The sequence below is a fragment of the Macrotis lagotis genome, chromosome 4 (assembly GCF_037893015.1).
Source record: "Macrotis lagotis isolate mMagLag1 chromosome 4, bilby.v1.9.chrom.fasta, whole genome shotgun sequence".
NCBI classification, from domain to species: domain Eukaryota; kingdom Metazoa; phylum Chordata; class Mammalia; order Peramelemorphia; family Peramelidae; genus Macrotis; species Macrotis lagotis.
Window position 1 is genome coordinate 42,514,446 of NC_133661.1, and position 16,766 is coordinate 42,531,211.

The 16,766-nt window shown below is 33.8% G+C and overlaps 2 protein-coding genes and 1 long non-coding RNA gene across 14 annotated transcripts in view; 2 read left to right on the forward strand and 1 right to left on the reverse strand.

Annotated features, from left to right (window-relative positions):
* LOC141520795 (uncharacterized) overlaps window positions 1-16,766 on the reverse strand; it is a 78,182-nt gene that overhangs the window by 39,216 nt on the left and 22,200 nt on the right. The window contains exon 3 of the long non-coding RNA XR_012477744.1: window positions 5,280-5,392. This is a non-coding gene — a long non-coding RNA (uncharacterized LOC141520795). The remainder of the gene's footprint in view (window positions 1-5,279; window positions 5,393-16,766) is intronic.
* The window catches only part of LOC141520794 (olfactory receptor 13A1-like), a 396,576-nt gene that overhangs the window by 5,326 nt on the left and 374,484 nt on the right, over window positions 1-16,766 (forward strand). The gene's annotated exons all lie outside the window — the stretch shown is intronic.
* LOC141520444 (olfactory receptor 13A1-like) lies at window positions 2,047-3,241 on the forward strand. The gene has a single exon (XM_074232087.1). The coding sequence runs from the start codon at window positions 2,306-2,308 to the stop codon at window positions 3,239-3,241; it is 936 nt and encodes a 311-aa protein (XP_074088188.1). The 5' UTR covers window positions 2,047-2,305.

Genomic DNA, 16,766 nt, shown 5'->3' on the forward strand with positions numbered 1-16,766 from the left:
TGACTTTATTGCCCTGGGTCACAGAATCAGTACGTTTCTGAGGTAGGAATTAAGCCCAATTCAGGCTGATTCCTTTCTTATTGGTCCTTTCTTACCTACTAATTTTGGATATTTTGAATATATTCTTCTAGTTGATTCGCTTTAGTCCTTAAGCATCTGTCTCTGTTTATCTCTGTGTGTATACATCTTTCTCATTTCTTCTGTACTGTTACATAAGGATTTCAAAGGAATCTAGGTTCAAACACAGTTAACAAAATATGCAAAACAACTGGTTCACTCTTAGACCCCAGGTCAAGAACTCCCATACAAGATGACAGAATTTCTCCTTGAGGGTAGGTAGTTTTCACATAATATCTTTTAGGTCAGCGTCTGGGAGGACTGAGAAAGAATAGAGAATTCATATTACTATATCCATAGGTGCTGTAGATTTTTTGTTAGGCTTCTCAACCTTGTGGAGCCTGACGCAGTCTGACACTGCTGAAAGGAGGTGGGTGTTACAGAAACAAGTGAAGGGAATCTCTTTTTCCTTCTAATCTCACCATCATCTCTTCCATCTGGGTTACTGGGGGGGGGGGGTATAGGGGAAAAATAATCATTAAGCCCAATTTATGAAGTGGGCATCTACTGTACAGTCATTCTTTCATTTTCCTTCTATCCTGATAGAATTCCTACTCTATATGAAATGCTCACTAATTGAATATTTATGGAAATGTTGGAAATTGATCATTCTAATAAGGGAGAAAATATAAATTGGAGATAAACTCAGAGGGCAGCCACTATCATTAGAACGAATCAGAAAAGGTTTCTTGTAGCAGATAGGATTTTAGCTGGGATTGAAGGAGGCACAGAAAGAAAATGGCAACCATTGTCTCAGAGAATCAGGTAAAATGCTCAAAGCCTGGGGAGAGTTTTTTGAGGACAGAAAGACCAGTGTCATTGAGTCATAGGGGAAATAAGAGTTTGAGAATTTAAAATGTGTAAGATGGCTAAAGAACATTCAGGGGTGCAGATTGTGAAGGGCTTTGAGAGTCAGGGTGTTTTATTTTGATTCTAGTGAGGATAGGAAAAAATGTGAGTTTAGTAAATTAAATGGAAGGTGACTTGATAAATTAGGAAGACTAATTTGACATTTGAGTGGAGGGAGTAAAGGGAGGAGTATGAAATAGGGAGATCACCAGAAAGTTTTGAATATAGTCTAAACATGAAATGATGAGAAACAGTAAAAGAGTAGTCACCATATCAAATGAGAGATATTTATGAGGTATTATTATATAAAGTTTATGAAATATTATATGAAGTATTATGAAGTTTATTCTTCTTGCAAATTTGGTATGAAAGTAATATCAATAGGATAGTTTGAATATAGGGTAATGAGAGAATAGAAATGTAAGAATGACACCTGGGGTGTCTCACTTCTTGGGAGGAATGGAGAGATCTTACTAGTATTCAGGAAGCTCAGGAGGAAGAGGGTTTAGAGGGCAAAACTGTAAGTTCAGTTTTTGACTTGCTAATTTTAAGATATCTCTGGGACATCCTGATGGAAATGTCTAATAGATAGTTGGAGAGATAAGAATGAAGGTAAAGGGAGAGATAACATTTTGTTGTTTTATTGTATGAATTATCAGATGGCTCCTACTCCTTGCTGGTCAATGTCTTTGTATTCAGCTGCTTCAGATCACTGACTGTCCTATATTGGCATAAAACCTGAACATCAGCTGCAATGAGATTGTTTGGCAGAATCAGAAGACCCAAAAGAGATTATTCCTGTGTTGATGAGAACCTGCTTCTTTGTTCCTTGGTATTGTATGAGTCCAATGATCCTTACCTATCACAATCTGTAGCTAAGGAAAGGATTGTCTAATCTTCTTTGTTCCTTCTAGTTTGATGGTCTCCTGTGTGACCCCAGTGTTCTATGATAATGGTAACTAAATAGTATAATTTTTTTTTTAAATTGGGGGTAGGAACATTAAAGATCATTGAATATTTTATCTTTGCAAAAGAAAGTATAATGAAAGAAATCAGAAAAATATCCATGCAAGTCCCTGGCATCATTCATGCTCACTTAACTAAGTATATTGATGTCCACTTTCAGCATTGTAATTGCACTCCTTCATTTCCCACCAAGGGGAATATTAAGTCTTGTTACAGAGTATTGGTTGAAATCAGTCAGTAAAAATCATTCTTTTTCTTCCTTTTTTAGACTTTGCTCTTCACAAGGGCTCAGTTCACCCATCAGTGACACATGAGGGACACAACAGTCACTAGTGGTCTTTTGGCTGCCTTTGACTAATCATCATCCAAACCCATGGCTTTTAATAACCAGACATTGGTCACTGAATTCATCCTACAGGGATTCTCTGAAAACCCTCATGTTGAAATCCTTTCCTTTTGCTTCTTCCTGTTCTTCTATCTAATGACTGTTATTGGCAACTCCCTCATTATTGCTTCAGTTTGGCTCACTTCAGGGCTTCATACACCCATGTATTTTTTCCTGATCAACTTGGCCTTGCTGGATATCATTTGCACAACCACAGTGATGCCCAAATTGTTGGAACACCTGATGGAGGAAAAGAAAACCATCTCCTTTGTTGGGTGCATGACCCAGGTATACATTTTCTCTTGGGCCCTGGGTTCTGAGCTCATTCTTTTCACAGCTATGGCTTATGACAGATATGTGGCTATTTGTCAACCACTACATTATAGTACTCTGATGAACACCAAGATCTATGGGGTATTGGTAGCTGTGGTGTGGATTCTGGGTGGACTGGATTCTGGAATGCACACAGCAATGCTGGCAACATTGTCTTTCTGTGGTCCTAATATTATTGAGCACTTTTTCTGTGAGATCCCCTCAATCCTGCCACTTTCTTGCTCCTCAACAAAGGTGAATGAACTTATGGCACTTGTGGCCGATCTCCTTCTGGGTGGTGGCAACTTTTTTCTGACCATAATATCTTATGGTTTTATCATTGCCAACATCTTGAAGATTCGGTCTGAAGAAGGGAAGAAGAAGGCATTCTCTACCTGTTCCTCCCACCTCATGGTGGTCACTATGTACTATTTTTCTGTATTTTGTGCCTATATAAGTCCAAGCGCCAGTTATTCTCCTGAAAAGGGAAAGGCCATAGCTGTACTATATACGACTGTAAGCCCTGCTGTAAATCCATTAATTTATACTCTGAGGAACAAGGATGTCAAGGCAGCCCTCAGAAAACTCTTTGTGAGGTTGTTCTCATTTTAGGGTGCCTGAAGTGTCAATATTCCTCTAAGTCCGGCATCTTAATCTGGTATTCATGAACTTAAAAACATTTTTGATAACTGAATTCCTATATAATAAAAATGTTACAGGTAGGGTACTAGACTTGGAACTAGGAAAACCTGAATTCAAACCTAGTCTCAGGCAACTGCCAGCAAGGATCTTGTTATAAACTTCTCTCTGCCTCAATTTCCTCATATATAAAATGAATATGGTAATAGCTCTGACTTCTCAGGATTGACTTGATGATGCCATGAGATAATAATTGTAAAGTACTTTGCAAACATGAAGTGCTATGTTGATGATTTTACTATTACTATTATTATTCTTTTGTAATCCCATATATTTTATCTAAAATGATTATTTTGAAAAGGTGACCATAAACTTAATCAGAATAATAAAGGTTTCCGTGATACAAAAGATTAAGAATTCTAACTGTACAAATGAGAAGAAAATGAAAATTTCTTCAAATGTAAGTTTTTGTGATCACTAGTGTTGATGACTTAGTTATACCAATACATATTTTGTTTTTATAAAGTGTATGATGTGCTGAGTTTTGAAACATCAGTGATTCATATTGCCTCCCTCTTAAGAGAACCTAGATTCTTAAAATGGGACAGGAATATAGCATTTTCCCTAATTCATCTCCTTTTTTAGCTTCATATTTTATTTTATTTTTCTAGTTACATATTATGTAAGTTTTCCAACATTCATCTATATACATTTGCATATTTTTATATTACATAATTTCCTCTTACCCTTCCTTCCCAACCCCCTGCCCTCAGTGGCAAACTGTCTGGTGAATATTATACATACATCATTGTATTTAGCATGTTTATAGATTAGTCATTTTCTATATGAGGAATTATGATTAAGAGAAAAGAAAAAAAAATCATGAGACAGGAAAGAATCACAGGTGAAATTTTTAAAGGAAAATTTCATTTGGGATAGCTAGGTACACAATGAGTAGAGTACTGGCCATAGAGTCAGGAGGACCTGAATTCAAATCTGGCCTCAGACATTTGATAAATACCTAGCTGTGTGACATTGGGCAAGTTACTTAACCCCATAGCCTTGCAACCCCCCCCCAAAAAAAACCCCTTAATGTAGTATTCATTACATTCTGTTGTTTTTTTTTTTTTTTTGGTTGTTGTTTCCATTTAATTTTATTTCTCTGGATGTGGATATAACAGCTCTCCTAGGGTTTTCCTAGCTATCTGAATTTTTGAAAGGATCTGCATCCAACAGTGAAGATCAACTCACCATGTTGTTGTCAATATGTACTATGTTTTCCTGGTTCTGTTCCCATCACTCAGCATCAGTTTCTGTAATTCATCCCATGCTTCTCTAGAGTTTGACCATTCATGGTTTCTTTTAGAACAATAGTACTCTATAGCATTCTTGCATCATAATTTGTTCAGCCATTACCCAATCGATGGACATTTCCTCAATTTCCAATTCTTTGCCACTACAACTAGAAATGCTATGAATATTTTGGTATTTATATTGCTGACTCAAAGGGTATGATCAGTTTTATTGCTCTTTGAGTATAGTTCCATATTGCCCTCCACAATGGTTATATCAATCAGGACCTGGAGTGCACTGTGGCTAAAAAAAAAGCCTCCTGTTGACTTTCCCATTCTTTTGCAGAGCTGAGCTTTACTTCATCTTTTCCCCCAAAGAGATAGACCTCCATGTTGTTAAAAACTTGTTTTGATCTTGTCTTTTTTTGATGGAATCTGTGGGTTTTAATGTATCTTTAGAAGCTTCATTTTGTGTTGAAGAGAGAAATCTATGGGAGCAGCTAGCTTCAAGCTGCAGTCTTGGCTCCATCCTGAAAGTCTCTCTATCCTCTTGTTTTAAAGAAAAACTAAATCAAGAATCAACCTAGCTGCATGCTTTTCAATAGTAATAATGACTGGTGAAATCTAGAATACAATTATAATTCCTTCTACTTTAGCTCCTATGATTCCCAGATGACTCAAAGTTCAACTTTTTTCTTACATGGTTTCTTTTTTCTTACCTCTTGCATGTTTTTCTCCTAGTCTTAGCTGATCTGGGTTGCTTTTGAATAGCTCTCTTGCATGGTAGGTCAGTGTCTCAGGAAACATCTTGCTCAGGAATGCTTCCAACTCTCTGGGTATGAACAGGCAACAGAGAGAAATAATGACTTTGCTGAGCTTTTGAGAAAGTGACTGCTTTTACCCAAAGGTCTCTCATTCCTTTTGGAACTAAGAGAGGTCTTAGCAGTGTTCTATCTTAATTTTTCTAAGTCTGCTAAGCATAATATAAGTATATAATATAATATGATATAAGCAAGCAGAATATTGAATATCAAAGACACTTGGAATTCAATTTGCATGTTTGTTTATATTACTAGGATAGAACTAGAGTTGAGAGGGAACTCAAAAACCATCTAATCCCATTCACCCTCTTTGTAGATGAGGAACCTGAGTCCTAGAGAAATGAATGACTGACCAAAGTGATCTGGGAAGATAGTAACAGGCAGTATTTGAGCAAAGGTCATTTGAATGCTTTAATTTTATGGTTCCACATTTCACATTGACTTTGTAAGTGTGACTGGTTAGTAGTAAAAAGACCTGAGTCCTGACTCCTGAATCTTTTCTTTTCAGATCATTTAGGAAACATTTATAAGGTATCTGTGATGTTTTTAAATTTTATTTTCTTTTAAATTTTGGAATAAAGCATACATTTCCATAATATACAATATACAATAAAAAATGAATGCACTGGAAACTAAATCTATAATGCAAAACATCCAACAATATTAAAATGTAAATTTCATTTTTTCCCCTATTTTTCTTTTCTACTCTTCACCCCCCCTCCTACTCTAGAAATGACTATTATTATATGCAGTAGGTAAAAGTATGTAAAATTATTCTCTCTATATATTTCTATTTGTCAGTTCTTTCTCTGGATGCATATGGTATCTTTCTTCATATGCCCTTTAGAGTTGATTTTGGTATTTATAATTGTCAAAATAACATTCATTCAGTGTTATTTTTAAGGCAATATTGCTATTACCATATATAGTGCTTTGTTTTGCTCCTTTTGCTTTTTATTATTTAGTGCAAGTATATATCTTAGATCTTCATCATTTCTCCTAACACAGTAGTATTCCATTACAATTATATATAATATCTTGTTCAACCATTTCCCAATTGATAGACACCCTTGCAATTTCCAGTTCTTTGACACCACAAAGTGGATTGATATTAACATTTTAGAAAATATAGCTTCTTTTTTCCTAATTGTCTTTGGAATTTGACTTACTTTGGTTTTTGTTCATTAATGGTTTAATTAGCCTTTGGATATAATTTCAGATAACTCTGCAAAATTGTTGGTTCATTTTACAGTACCACCAACAATGAATCACTGTTCAATTTTTCAATGTTTCCTTCAAATTATTTTTATTTTCCTCTTTAATTATTTCTTGTAGTCTGGCAAGCATTACCACCTAGATTACATTTATTGTCCATTTTTTCTAATCAATTCAGAGCATTTTGCATTTTGTTATAAATTGTTTTGATTTATTCACTGGGAATTACTAATAGGGAATTACATATATAGCATTATAGATTTGTTTATAATTTTTGATACTGAGACCTTTATCTGAAAAAAATCTCTAAATTTTTTCCTCCCATTTTCTGCTTTCCTTCCAATCTTGACTATCTTTGTTTTATTTGTACAAAACCTTTTACATTTAATATAATCACATTATTCCTTTTGCTTTCTATCACTTGTTAATTTAGGAATTGTTTTTTACTGCTCCCTAAGTAGGATAAGTACTACGTTCTATGTTCCTCTAATTTTCTTGTAATAATCCTCTTTATATCTTAGCCATGCATTTATTTTGACTTTAACGTGGAAAATGGTGTATTGATTTCTGCCCAGTTTCTGCAATACTGCTTTCCAATTTCCTAACAATTTGAATCAAATAATGAATTCTTTTCCCCAAATTCTTATCCTTATAATTTTGTTGGCATTAGTTTTGTTTGTGCAAAAACTTTTGATTTTATGTAATCACAGTGATCACTTTTATATTTTGTAATGTTCCATCTTTTTTGGTTTTAAATTTTTCCTTGATCCATAAATCTGACACATAAACTATCTCGTGTTTGGCTTAACTTGCTGTGTAAATCATTTACCCATTTTGACCTTATCTTGGTATATTCTGTAAGATGTTGGTCTCTACCTAATTCCCACCATCTTGTTTTTCAGTTTTCCCTGCAGTTTTTGTCAGATAATGAATTTTTTTTTCCCAAAAAACGTGGATCACTGAATTTGTCATATTTTAGATATCTATGGTCCTGTATGATAATGTAATTTGTACCTAACTATTGCAAAGATGCATCACTCTTATTCTCAGCAGGTACAAGATTGTTTTGAGATTTTGTTTTATAATTCAGTTTGAGATCTCTTACTGTTAGACCTCCTTCTTTTGCATAGTATCATTCATTCCCTTGACATCCCTGAGCATGATTTTTCTAGCTCTTCAAAATATTTTCTTTTAGTTTGGTATAGCACTGATCACATAGATTAATTTTTAGTAGAATTGTCACAAATATTTTATATATGACTTTATTTGTGCTAACATTGTTTTATAGTTGTATTCATGTAATTTCTGAATTTGTCTTGGCAGAGAGAGACTTTCAAGTATTTTATATTTTCTTCAGTAATTTTAAATGGAATTTCTGTTTTTAACTTTTTTTTCTGAGATGTTGGTAATATTTAGAAATGCTGATTATTTATGTTGGTTTATTTTGTATCCTGCCACTTTAATAAAGTTGTTAAAAAATTTCAAATAATTTTTAGTCTATTCAAAATATATAGCATCATATCATCTGAAAAGAGTGATGGTTCTTTTTCTTCATTTCCTATCCTAGTTCTTTTAATTTCTTTTTCTTCTTGTATTGTTATAGTTAATTTTTATAACACAATATATTATATTGAGGAGGAAAAATTGGTTATTCCTCCTTCAAATACAATATTTGAAGGCTTCGTGCTTCATACCTATTATAAATAATATTTGCTGAGGTTTAGAGAAATATTTATTTATTATTTTCAAGTAAGCTCTATTTATTCCTTTCAGCTCTAATGTTTTTCACAGGAATGGGTGCTGTATTTTATTGATTAAGATAATGAAATAATTTCTGTTGAATTTGTTAATCGATATGTTCAATTATGTTGATAGTTTTCCTAATATAAAACTATCTCTTTATTTCTGTTTTAAATCCCATAAGGTCATACTATATGATCTTTTTTGATACATTGCCCTAATCATCTTGCTAGTATTTTACTTAAAATTTTCACACCAGTATTCATTATGGAAATGGGTTGAAAATTTTGTTTCTTTTTTTTCTTCTTGTTCTGGTTATCAGCATGTTTGTGTATTGAAAAAACAGATTCACAGGACTCCTCCACTTTTTTTCCACAGTTTTTTTTACAGTATTAAAATTAACTGTTCTTTAAATATTTTGTAGAGCTCTTTTATGAATCCATCTGACCCTGATATTCTTTTTTTGGGAATTTTTTGATGGCTTGTTACTTTTCTTTTTCTATGATTCTGTTGTTTATTTCTTTTTTTTTTGTTAATCTGGGTCAGTTATATTTTTGTAGATATTCATCTATTTAATTCATACTGACAATTATATTGGCATGCATTTCCCCAAAATGGCTCCTAAGAGTTGTCCTAATTTCCTTTTCATTGGTGGTGAATAAAACCCTTTAATTTTTATAATATTAGGGAATTTTCATTCCTTTTTCTTAATTATCAAGTTTATCAATGGTTTTCTTATTTTAAGGTTTTGTAGAAAACTGACATCTAGTTTTATTTATTATTTCAATCTTACTTTCAATTTCATTAATCTCTTCTTTAGTTTTCAGGTTTTCCAATTTGGTGATTAATGGGATGGTTTTAATTGTTTCTTGTTTTCTTCCCTAACTTTTTTCAGTTTTATGTCCAAATGATTGATCTGGTCTTCCCATATTTTATTGGTGTAAACATCAATAAAATGTTCAATATTTAGTGATACAAATCAAGTTAGGCCCTTTTTGTGAGAAATCCCTACTGCACATAACTGTCACCATAGCTTTATACTTAGGGGTGATTAATTTTGTGCTTACTATGGTATCCTTTGGCTTCTTTATTTCCAGCATCTGAAGATCTGTACCATGGAAGGCAAAAAAAAAGAAAGCCTCTTCCTGTTCCTTTCACCTCATTTTGGACACTATAAACATATATATTCTACCACATTATCACAGACTTTGGGTCCTCCCTGGATGATGGCAAAGCAGTGGCTTCTCTGTATACCATTATCATCCCCACTTTAAACCTATTCATTTTCATTCTATCCAAGAAAGACTTCAAAAGACCCTCATGAAAATGTTTCCATTCATTAAATAAATGCTCATAATTTGTCCACATGTCTTCATTCTCATCTTAATTTTGCAATTTCCATGAATAAAGATGATATAGAAAGCAATTTAGGTTTGGGGAACCTTAGTTGTTAGGTCTTTAGAATGATTTTCATTTGGAATTTCAGAGCTTGAATGGATTTGTGTCTAACTTGATCCTCCTCATACTCCTGCTGTGCTGCTAACTTCCTTATTTCAGTTTTGGGTCACTCAACACCCTCTAAATCACATTATTTAGTTATCTTTATTCCTTCACTGTTTCTTCATATTGAATCAGTTGTCAGCAAAATTTGGTTGATTTTTATTTTATAATATCTCTCCATTTATCACTTAAAGCCTACATTCCAGTTCTTATCCCTATCATTTATGTCAATTAAAGTATATCTCATTTATTTACGTGTAATATCTTTCCTCTTTCTTTCTTGCAATCTATTCTTTATCCATAACTATCCTAAAACCCAGGTTTTAACCATGCCCTTTCCTTACAAATAATTTTAGAATATTTTTGTGAAAAATGGGAAAAAGGAAGACAATTCTTGACCTTCAAACTTAAGACACTTTCCCGTCTCACTATCCAAAAAACATATTTTTATCCTTGTTTTGTATTGTTCTTTATATAAATTGTTTTCCTTTCGTTCTATGCTGTTGGTGGTGTGTTAAAGACAAATAGTTGGCATAATACAGAGGCCATTGAACTTGGAATAAGAAAGGCCTGAATTTGAATCCTGCCTCAAATATCTATTAACTTTCTGATTCTGAACAATTTGTTCAACTTTTGTTAACTTCATTATCCTCATATGTCATGTGAGGTTCTGAATGTTGCCTGCCTTGTAGAATCATTGTGAAGATCCAATAATGTAATGAATATGTAAAGTGCCTTTAAAATCTAAAGGATTATATCAATGTTAGGCATTTTTACACTTGATAATTATCCGGGCAAAAAGTACTGAATTTGTAGCCAAAAATATGAATTCAAATCTAGGTATTCTATATGATGCTATAATGTGACTTTGAACAAATCACTTCATCTTTCAGAGTTTCAGTTATAAAAGAAGTCTTGAAATAGATGGTTTCTGAGGATTTTTCCCTTTGACATTAATGATACTATGAGCTCTTTTAGCTCAAAGTCTATGGTTTCTCTTTCTCTAAATTCATATAGATATTTTCAAATACCTGGAATTCACTTGCTGTATCATATCAGGATTTCTAAATTCCACTTTCCATTTGCAACTCATACTGAACTCAGATACCTCATTGTTACCTAAACCTCTTCAGCTGAAAGTCTTCTGAACCTCTCTATTTTTTAATAAAAATAATTCTTTAAATTTATATGTAAACATTTTTCCTTTTTTTTAAAATCTGTGTTCCAAAATCTCTTCTTTTTCTATTTTCTCCTCTTTGAGAAGGCGTACATTTTGATATTAATTACATGAGTGAAGTTATGTAAAATCTTTCCAGATCAACCTTGTTGCAAAAGAGAAAACAAAGAACAAAAAGTAGGCTTTAATTTATACTTAGAATTCATCGATTTTTTTCTCTGAAGTTCGATAGTATTTTGTTTTTCTTTTTCATAAGCTTTTTAGAGAATTCAAATTATTTTAATAAAGTCATATATTTGTTTTTCCAACTTCATGCAAAAACAGTTTTCAACATTTATCTCTTGTAAAGTTTTGCGGTCTACCTTATTCTCCCTTCCTGTCATCCTTCCCCTTCCCCTTGACAGAGATTAATCTGTCATATGTTATACCTGTATATGTATTTATTTTAAACATAATTACTTTTAAGCCTTGTGAAAGAATCAGATCAAAAGGGAAAAATGACAGGAAAGTAAATATAAAGCATAAAAAAAAATTTTTAATTGAAAATAGTATACTTTGGCATGCATTCAGAATCTATAGATTCTCCTGTTGATATGGATCACAAGTTCTTTAGTATTATCTTTGATATTATACTACTGAGAAGAACTAAGTTCATCAGTTGATAATCATATAGTGTTATTGCTAATATGTATAATGTTCTCACTTCACTCAACAACAGTTCATACTATATGTTGCAGACTTTTCTTAAGTCTACTCAATAATATTTTTTAATTTTAATGTTTTATTTGTTTTTCTAACTACAAGCAATAATACTTTTTCCAGTCATTTTATTGTTGCAAGGTTTTGAGTTTTAACAATTTTTTCTCATCCCTCTCTTATCTCCTCTCTTCCCTCTGACAGATAGCCATCTCTTATAGGCTTTACATTTGTAACCTTGCTAAACATAGATCAAAATTAAATATGTTATGACAAGACTCAGATACAAAAGGAAGAAAGAAAATTAGAGATAATAAAATTACATAATACATAAGACAACTTTTAAAAATTGAAGATAATAAGCTTTAGTCTTCATTCAGACTTTGTTCCTTCTCTGGATTTGAATGGTATTTGCCATCAAAAGCCCCATAAAATTGTCTTTGATTATTGTACTGCTGAAATAAGTTCATCATGGCTGATCATGACCCCATGTTGTTGTTTTCATGTATAATATTCTTCTGGTTCTGTCCATTACGTTTGACATCAGTTTATACAAGTCTTTCCAGGCATTGCTGAAATTTCATTCCTCATGATTTCTTGTAGAACAATAATGTTCCATCACATACATATACCACAATTTGTTTAACAATACCAACATCCCCTCAATTTCCACTTTTTGCCAATAGAAATAGAGCTGCTATGAATATTTTTGTAAATGTGGGTATTTTTATTGTTTGTCACGATCCCTTCAGAATACAGACCCAGTAGCGGTATGGCTGGATTAAAGGGTATGCACAATTTTATTGCCATTTTGACGTAATTCCAACTCTACCAATAATGCATTAGTGTCCCAGATTTCCCACATTCACTCCACCTTAGATCATTATTATTTTTATTTACATTGGCCAATGTGAGATGTGTGAGATGGTACCTCAGAGATGTTTTAATTTGCATTTCTCTAAGTAATAATGATTTAGAGCAATTTTTCATAGATAACTTTTTTTTAGGTTTTTGCAAGGCAAATGGGGTTAAATGGCTTGTCCAAGGCCACACAGCTAGGTAATTATTAAGTGTCTAAGGCTAGATTTGAACTCAGGTACTCCTGACTCCAGGGCTGGTGCTCTATCCACTGTGCCACCTAGCTGCCCCTATAGATAATTTTGATTACTTTTTCTGAGAATTGCCTTTCTACATCCTTTGAACACTTATCAATAGTGTGATGAATTTTTTTTATAAATTTACTAATTTTTTAATATTTTACATAAATGAGTCCTTCAGAAATACTACTTGTAAAAATTGTTTCCCAAATTACTGCATTCCTTTTAATCTTGGTTGCAGTGGTTTTGTTTGTGAGAAAACTTTTTAACTGTAATCAAAATCCTTCAGTTTGTTCATTATAATGTTCTCTATCTCTTCTTTGGTCATAAACTGATCTTTTTATAGATCTGAAAGGTAAACTATTTGTTGATCTTCTAATTGGTTTATATCATCTTTTATGTATAAATCCTGCACCCATTTTGACCTTATCTTGGCATAGGGTATGAGATGTTTATCTGTTCCTGCTATCTGCCTTACTGTCTTTCAGTTTACCCATCAGTGTTTATCAAAAGTGAACTCTTATCCTAGAAGCTGGACTCTTTCGGTTTCTCAAGCAGTAGAATAACCTAGTCATGTATTTCTGTCTCTTTTATACCTAATCTATTTCACTGATCCACCACTCTCTTCCTTAGCCAATACCAGACGATTTTGATGAATAATTTTTTAAAATATAATTTTACATTTGGTATGGCTATGGTGCCTTCCTTTGCATTTTTTTCAATAGTTCCCTTGATAGAGTGCAGAGCCAAGATGGGAGTGTGAAGGCAGGAATTCCTGGAAACTCTTCCCCCCAAAACTCCAAAAGCTGTCAAATTATGACTCTAGCCAAAATTTAGAGGGGCATAGCCCACAAAAAGACTGAGTGATACAATTTCCAAGTCCAAGACAACTTAGAAGTTCCGTTGGAAAGGTCGGTTTCACTGGGATCAGGTGCTGGAAAAAAGTCACAGCCACAATGCAGCGTAGCCCAGGGATCACAGGGAACAGCTTGACAGGTTGATGAAAAACTCTGCTGCATCAGAGGGATTGCAGAGCAAGCTCCAGCCTCAGAGAAGCCCTCCTTGTAAGAACCTGCAGTGGGAATCAAGGAAGCCAGCCTGCACCTCCAGAGCACAGTCCACAAACAGTAAGGGGGTCAGGGGAGTCTGCAGAAATCTCTCTTCTCCCTATGGGGCAGGACTGTTGTTTGCCCACACTCAGATCCAGGTTGTGTCTAGGTTTCCATACTAAGATAGCTGAGCAGGAACCCACCTCACAGCTATAGGACAGAGGGGAGGGTCTGTGGTCATCTACATTCCAAAGCACAGGCAAGAGAGCAGTTAGAGCCTTTCATAAGACCTTGGAGGAATAAAGGTCCCAGTGGGGTGTCTCCAACCCCCCCCCCCAAAGCCTTGGAAGTGTGGTAAATCAGTCATAGGCTAAGGAAATGAGCAAACAAAAGAAAAAGAAGAATCTGACCATAGAAAATTTCTTTGGTCTCATGGAAGGTTCAGAAAATGACAAGCTTGCAGCTTCTGTACCCAAAACCTCCAAAAGAAATAGAAAATGGGCTCAGACTATGGATGATCTCAAAAAAGACTCTGAAAAGCAGTTTAGGGAGATAGAGGAAAAATTGGGAGGAGAAATGAGAGTGATGCAAAAAAAATCATGAAAATCAAGTCAGCAGATTGGTGAAAGACAAACAAAAATACTGAAGAAAATAATATGTTAAAATCCTAGGCTGAATGGAAAAAGCAAAACAAAAGGCAAATGAGAATTTCTTAAAAAAGAATTGATGAGCTGGAAAAGGAGATTAAAAGGTTCTCTGAAGAAAATAACTCCTTCAAATGTAGGACAGAACTAAAAGAAATTAATGACTTTGTAAGAAGTCAAGAAGAAATAAAACTATTCCAAAAAAGCCAAAAATTTGAAGAAAATGTGTAATATCTCCTTGGGAAAACAACTGACCTTGGAAGCAGATCCAGAAGAGATAATTTAAAAATTATTGGACTACCTGAAAGTCATGACCAGGAAAAGAGCTTGGACTTCATTTTTCAAGAAATATTTCAGCAAAATTGCCCTGAGGTCCTAGAAGCAGAGGTTAAAATAGAAATTGAGGGAATTTTCCAGTTACCTCCTGAAAGAGATCCCAAAAGAAAAACTTCCAGGAATATTATAGTCTAACTCCAAAACTTCCAAGTCAAAGAGAAAATACTAAAAGCTGCCAGAAACAAAAGATTCAACTATATGACTCTGTAGTCAGGATTACACAGGATCTGGCAGCATCTACATTGAGGACTTATGTGGCTTGGAATATGTTATTCCAGAAGGCAAAAGATCTTGGTTATAAATTTAGTTATAAACTGAGAATCAACTACCCAGCAAAACTGAGCATTCTCTTTCAGGGGAAAAGATGAACTTTCAATGAAACATGGGACTTTCAACTTTTCTATTGAAACAAACTGAACTGAACCAAAAATTTGATCTCCAAGTACAGGACTCTGGTGTACCAAGGACCTTGATGTTGAACTGTTTGTATTCCTGCATTCGTAGAAGATACTGACAACTCACACGAACTTACTCATTTATAAGAGCAGTTAGAAGGAGCATATAGACAAGGCACAGAAAGGAGCTGAATCTAATGCTATAATATAGTAAAAAGGGGGTGGCTAGGTGGCATAGTGGATAAAGCACCAGCCTTGGAGTCAGGAGTACCTGGGGTCAAATCCAGTCTCAGATACTTAATAATTACCTAGCTGTGTGGCCTTGGGCAAGCCACTTAATGCCATTTGCCTTGCAAAAAAAAAAAAACAACTTAAAAAAATATAATAAAAAGGCAGAGTCACTGGGTGATAAAGTACTGGGAGGAAGAGAAAGGAGAGGAAGAAAAGGGTTAGATATTTCACATAAGTGTCAAGAAAAAGCTTTTTTCCATGGAGTGGAATGGGGGAATGCCCTGATTCTCATCAGAAATACTTAGAGAGGGAAATAACATACACACTTAATAGGGTATAGAAATCTACCTTACCCTAGAGAAAAATGAGAAGAAAGGCATGGGATAAGGGGGAAACGGGAGGAGAGGGAAGGGGGAGGCGAGTAGGTGATAGAAGAGAGGGAAGATCATGGGAGAGGGTACACAGATACAACACACTCCTGAACAGGGACAGGGTGAAAGGAGGGAGAGAATAGAATAAATAGAGAGAAATACAGCTAGTAATATCAACTGTGGGAAAAATATTGAAGATTTTTGAGGTTTCACATCATCTTGGGGGGGGGGAAGGGGGTTTATGTTTACTCTCATAACTAGAATATTGTAATAATATAAAATGAATAAACAAGAAAAAGAAAAAAAAGAATTCCCTTGTTACTCTTGTATTCCTCCATAAGAATTTAGTTACTCTTTTTTCTAATCCTTTAAAGTAGTTTTTAGAAGTCTAATTGGCATGGCATTAAATGAGTAATTTAATTTAGTTAGAATTGTCATTTTTCACTATATTAGCTCAACCTACCTATGAACAATGGAGATTTGCCTTGTTATTTAAATCTGATTTTATTTGTTTCAAGTATTTTATAATTATTTTTGTAAACTTTCTGAGCTTGCCTTGGCAGATAGACTCCCAAATATTTTATGTTATCTGAAGTTATTTTAAATGGGATTTCTCCTTCTATTTCTTTCTGCTGTATCTTGTTAGATATATGTAGAAATGCTGAGGATTTCTGTGGATTTTTTTTATATCCTGTGACGTTGCTAAAGTTGTGAATTGTTTCAGTAGTTTTTAGATGATTTTCTAGTGTTTTCTAAGTATACCATCATATCATCTACAAAGATCAGTGTTGTTTTCTTCATTACTGATTCAAATTCCTTAATTTCTTTTTATTCTCTTATTGCTAAAGCTAAAATTTCTAGTATAATATTGACTAATAGTGTTCTTAATGGGCATCCTTTTTTCACTCCTGATATTACTGGGAATATTTCTAGC

What these genes read in the sequence shown, in the direction of transcription:
- LOC141520444 (XM_074232087.1), top strand. Translation starts at nt 2,306, where the DNA reads ATGGCTTTTAATAACCAGACATTGGTCACTGAATTCATCCTACAGGGA.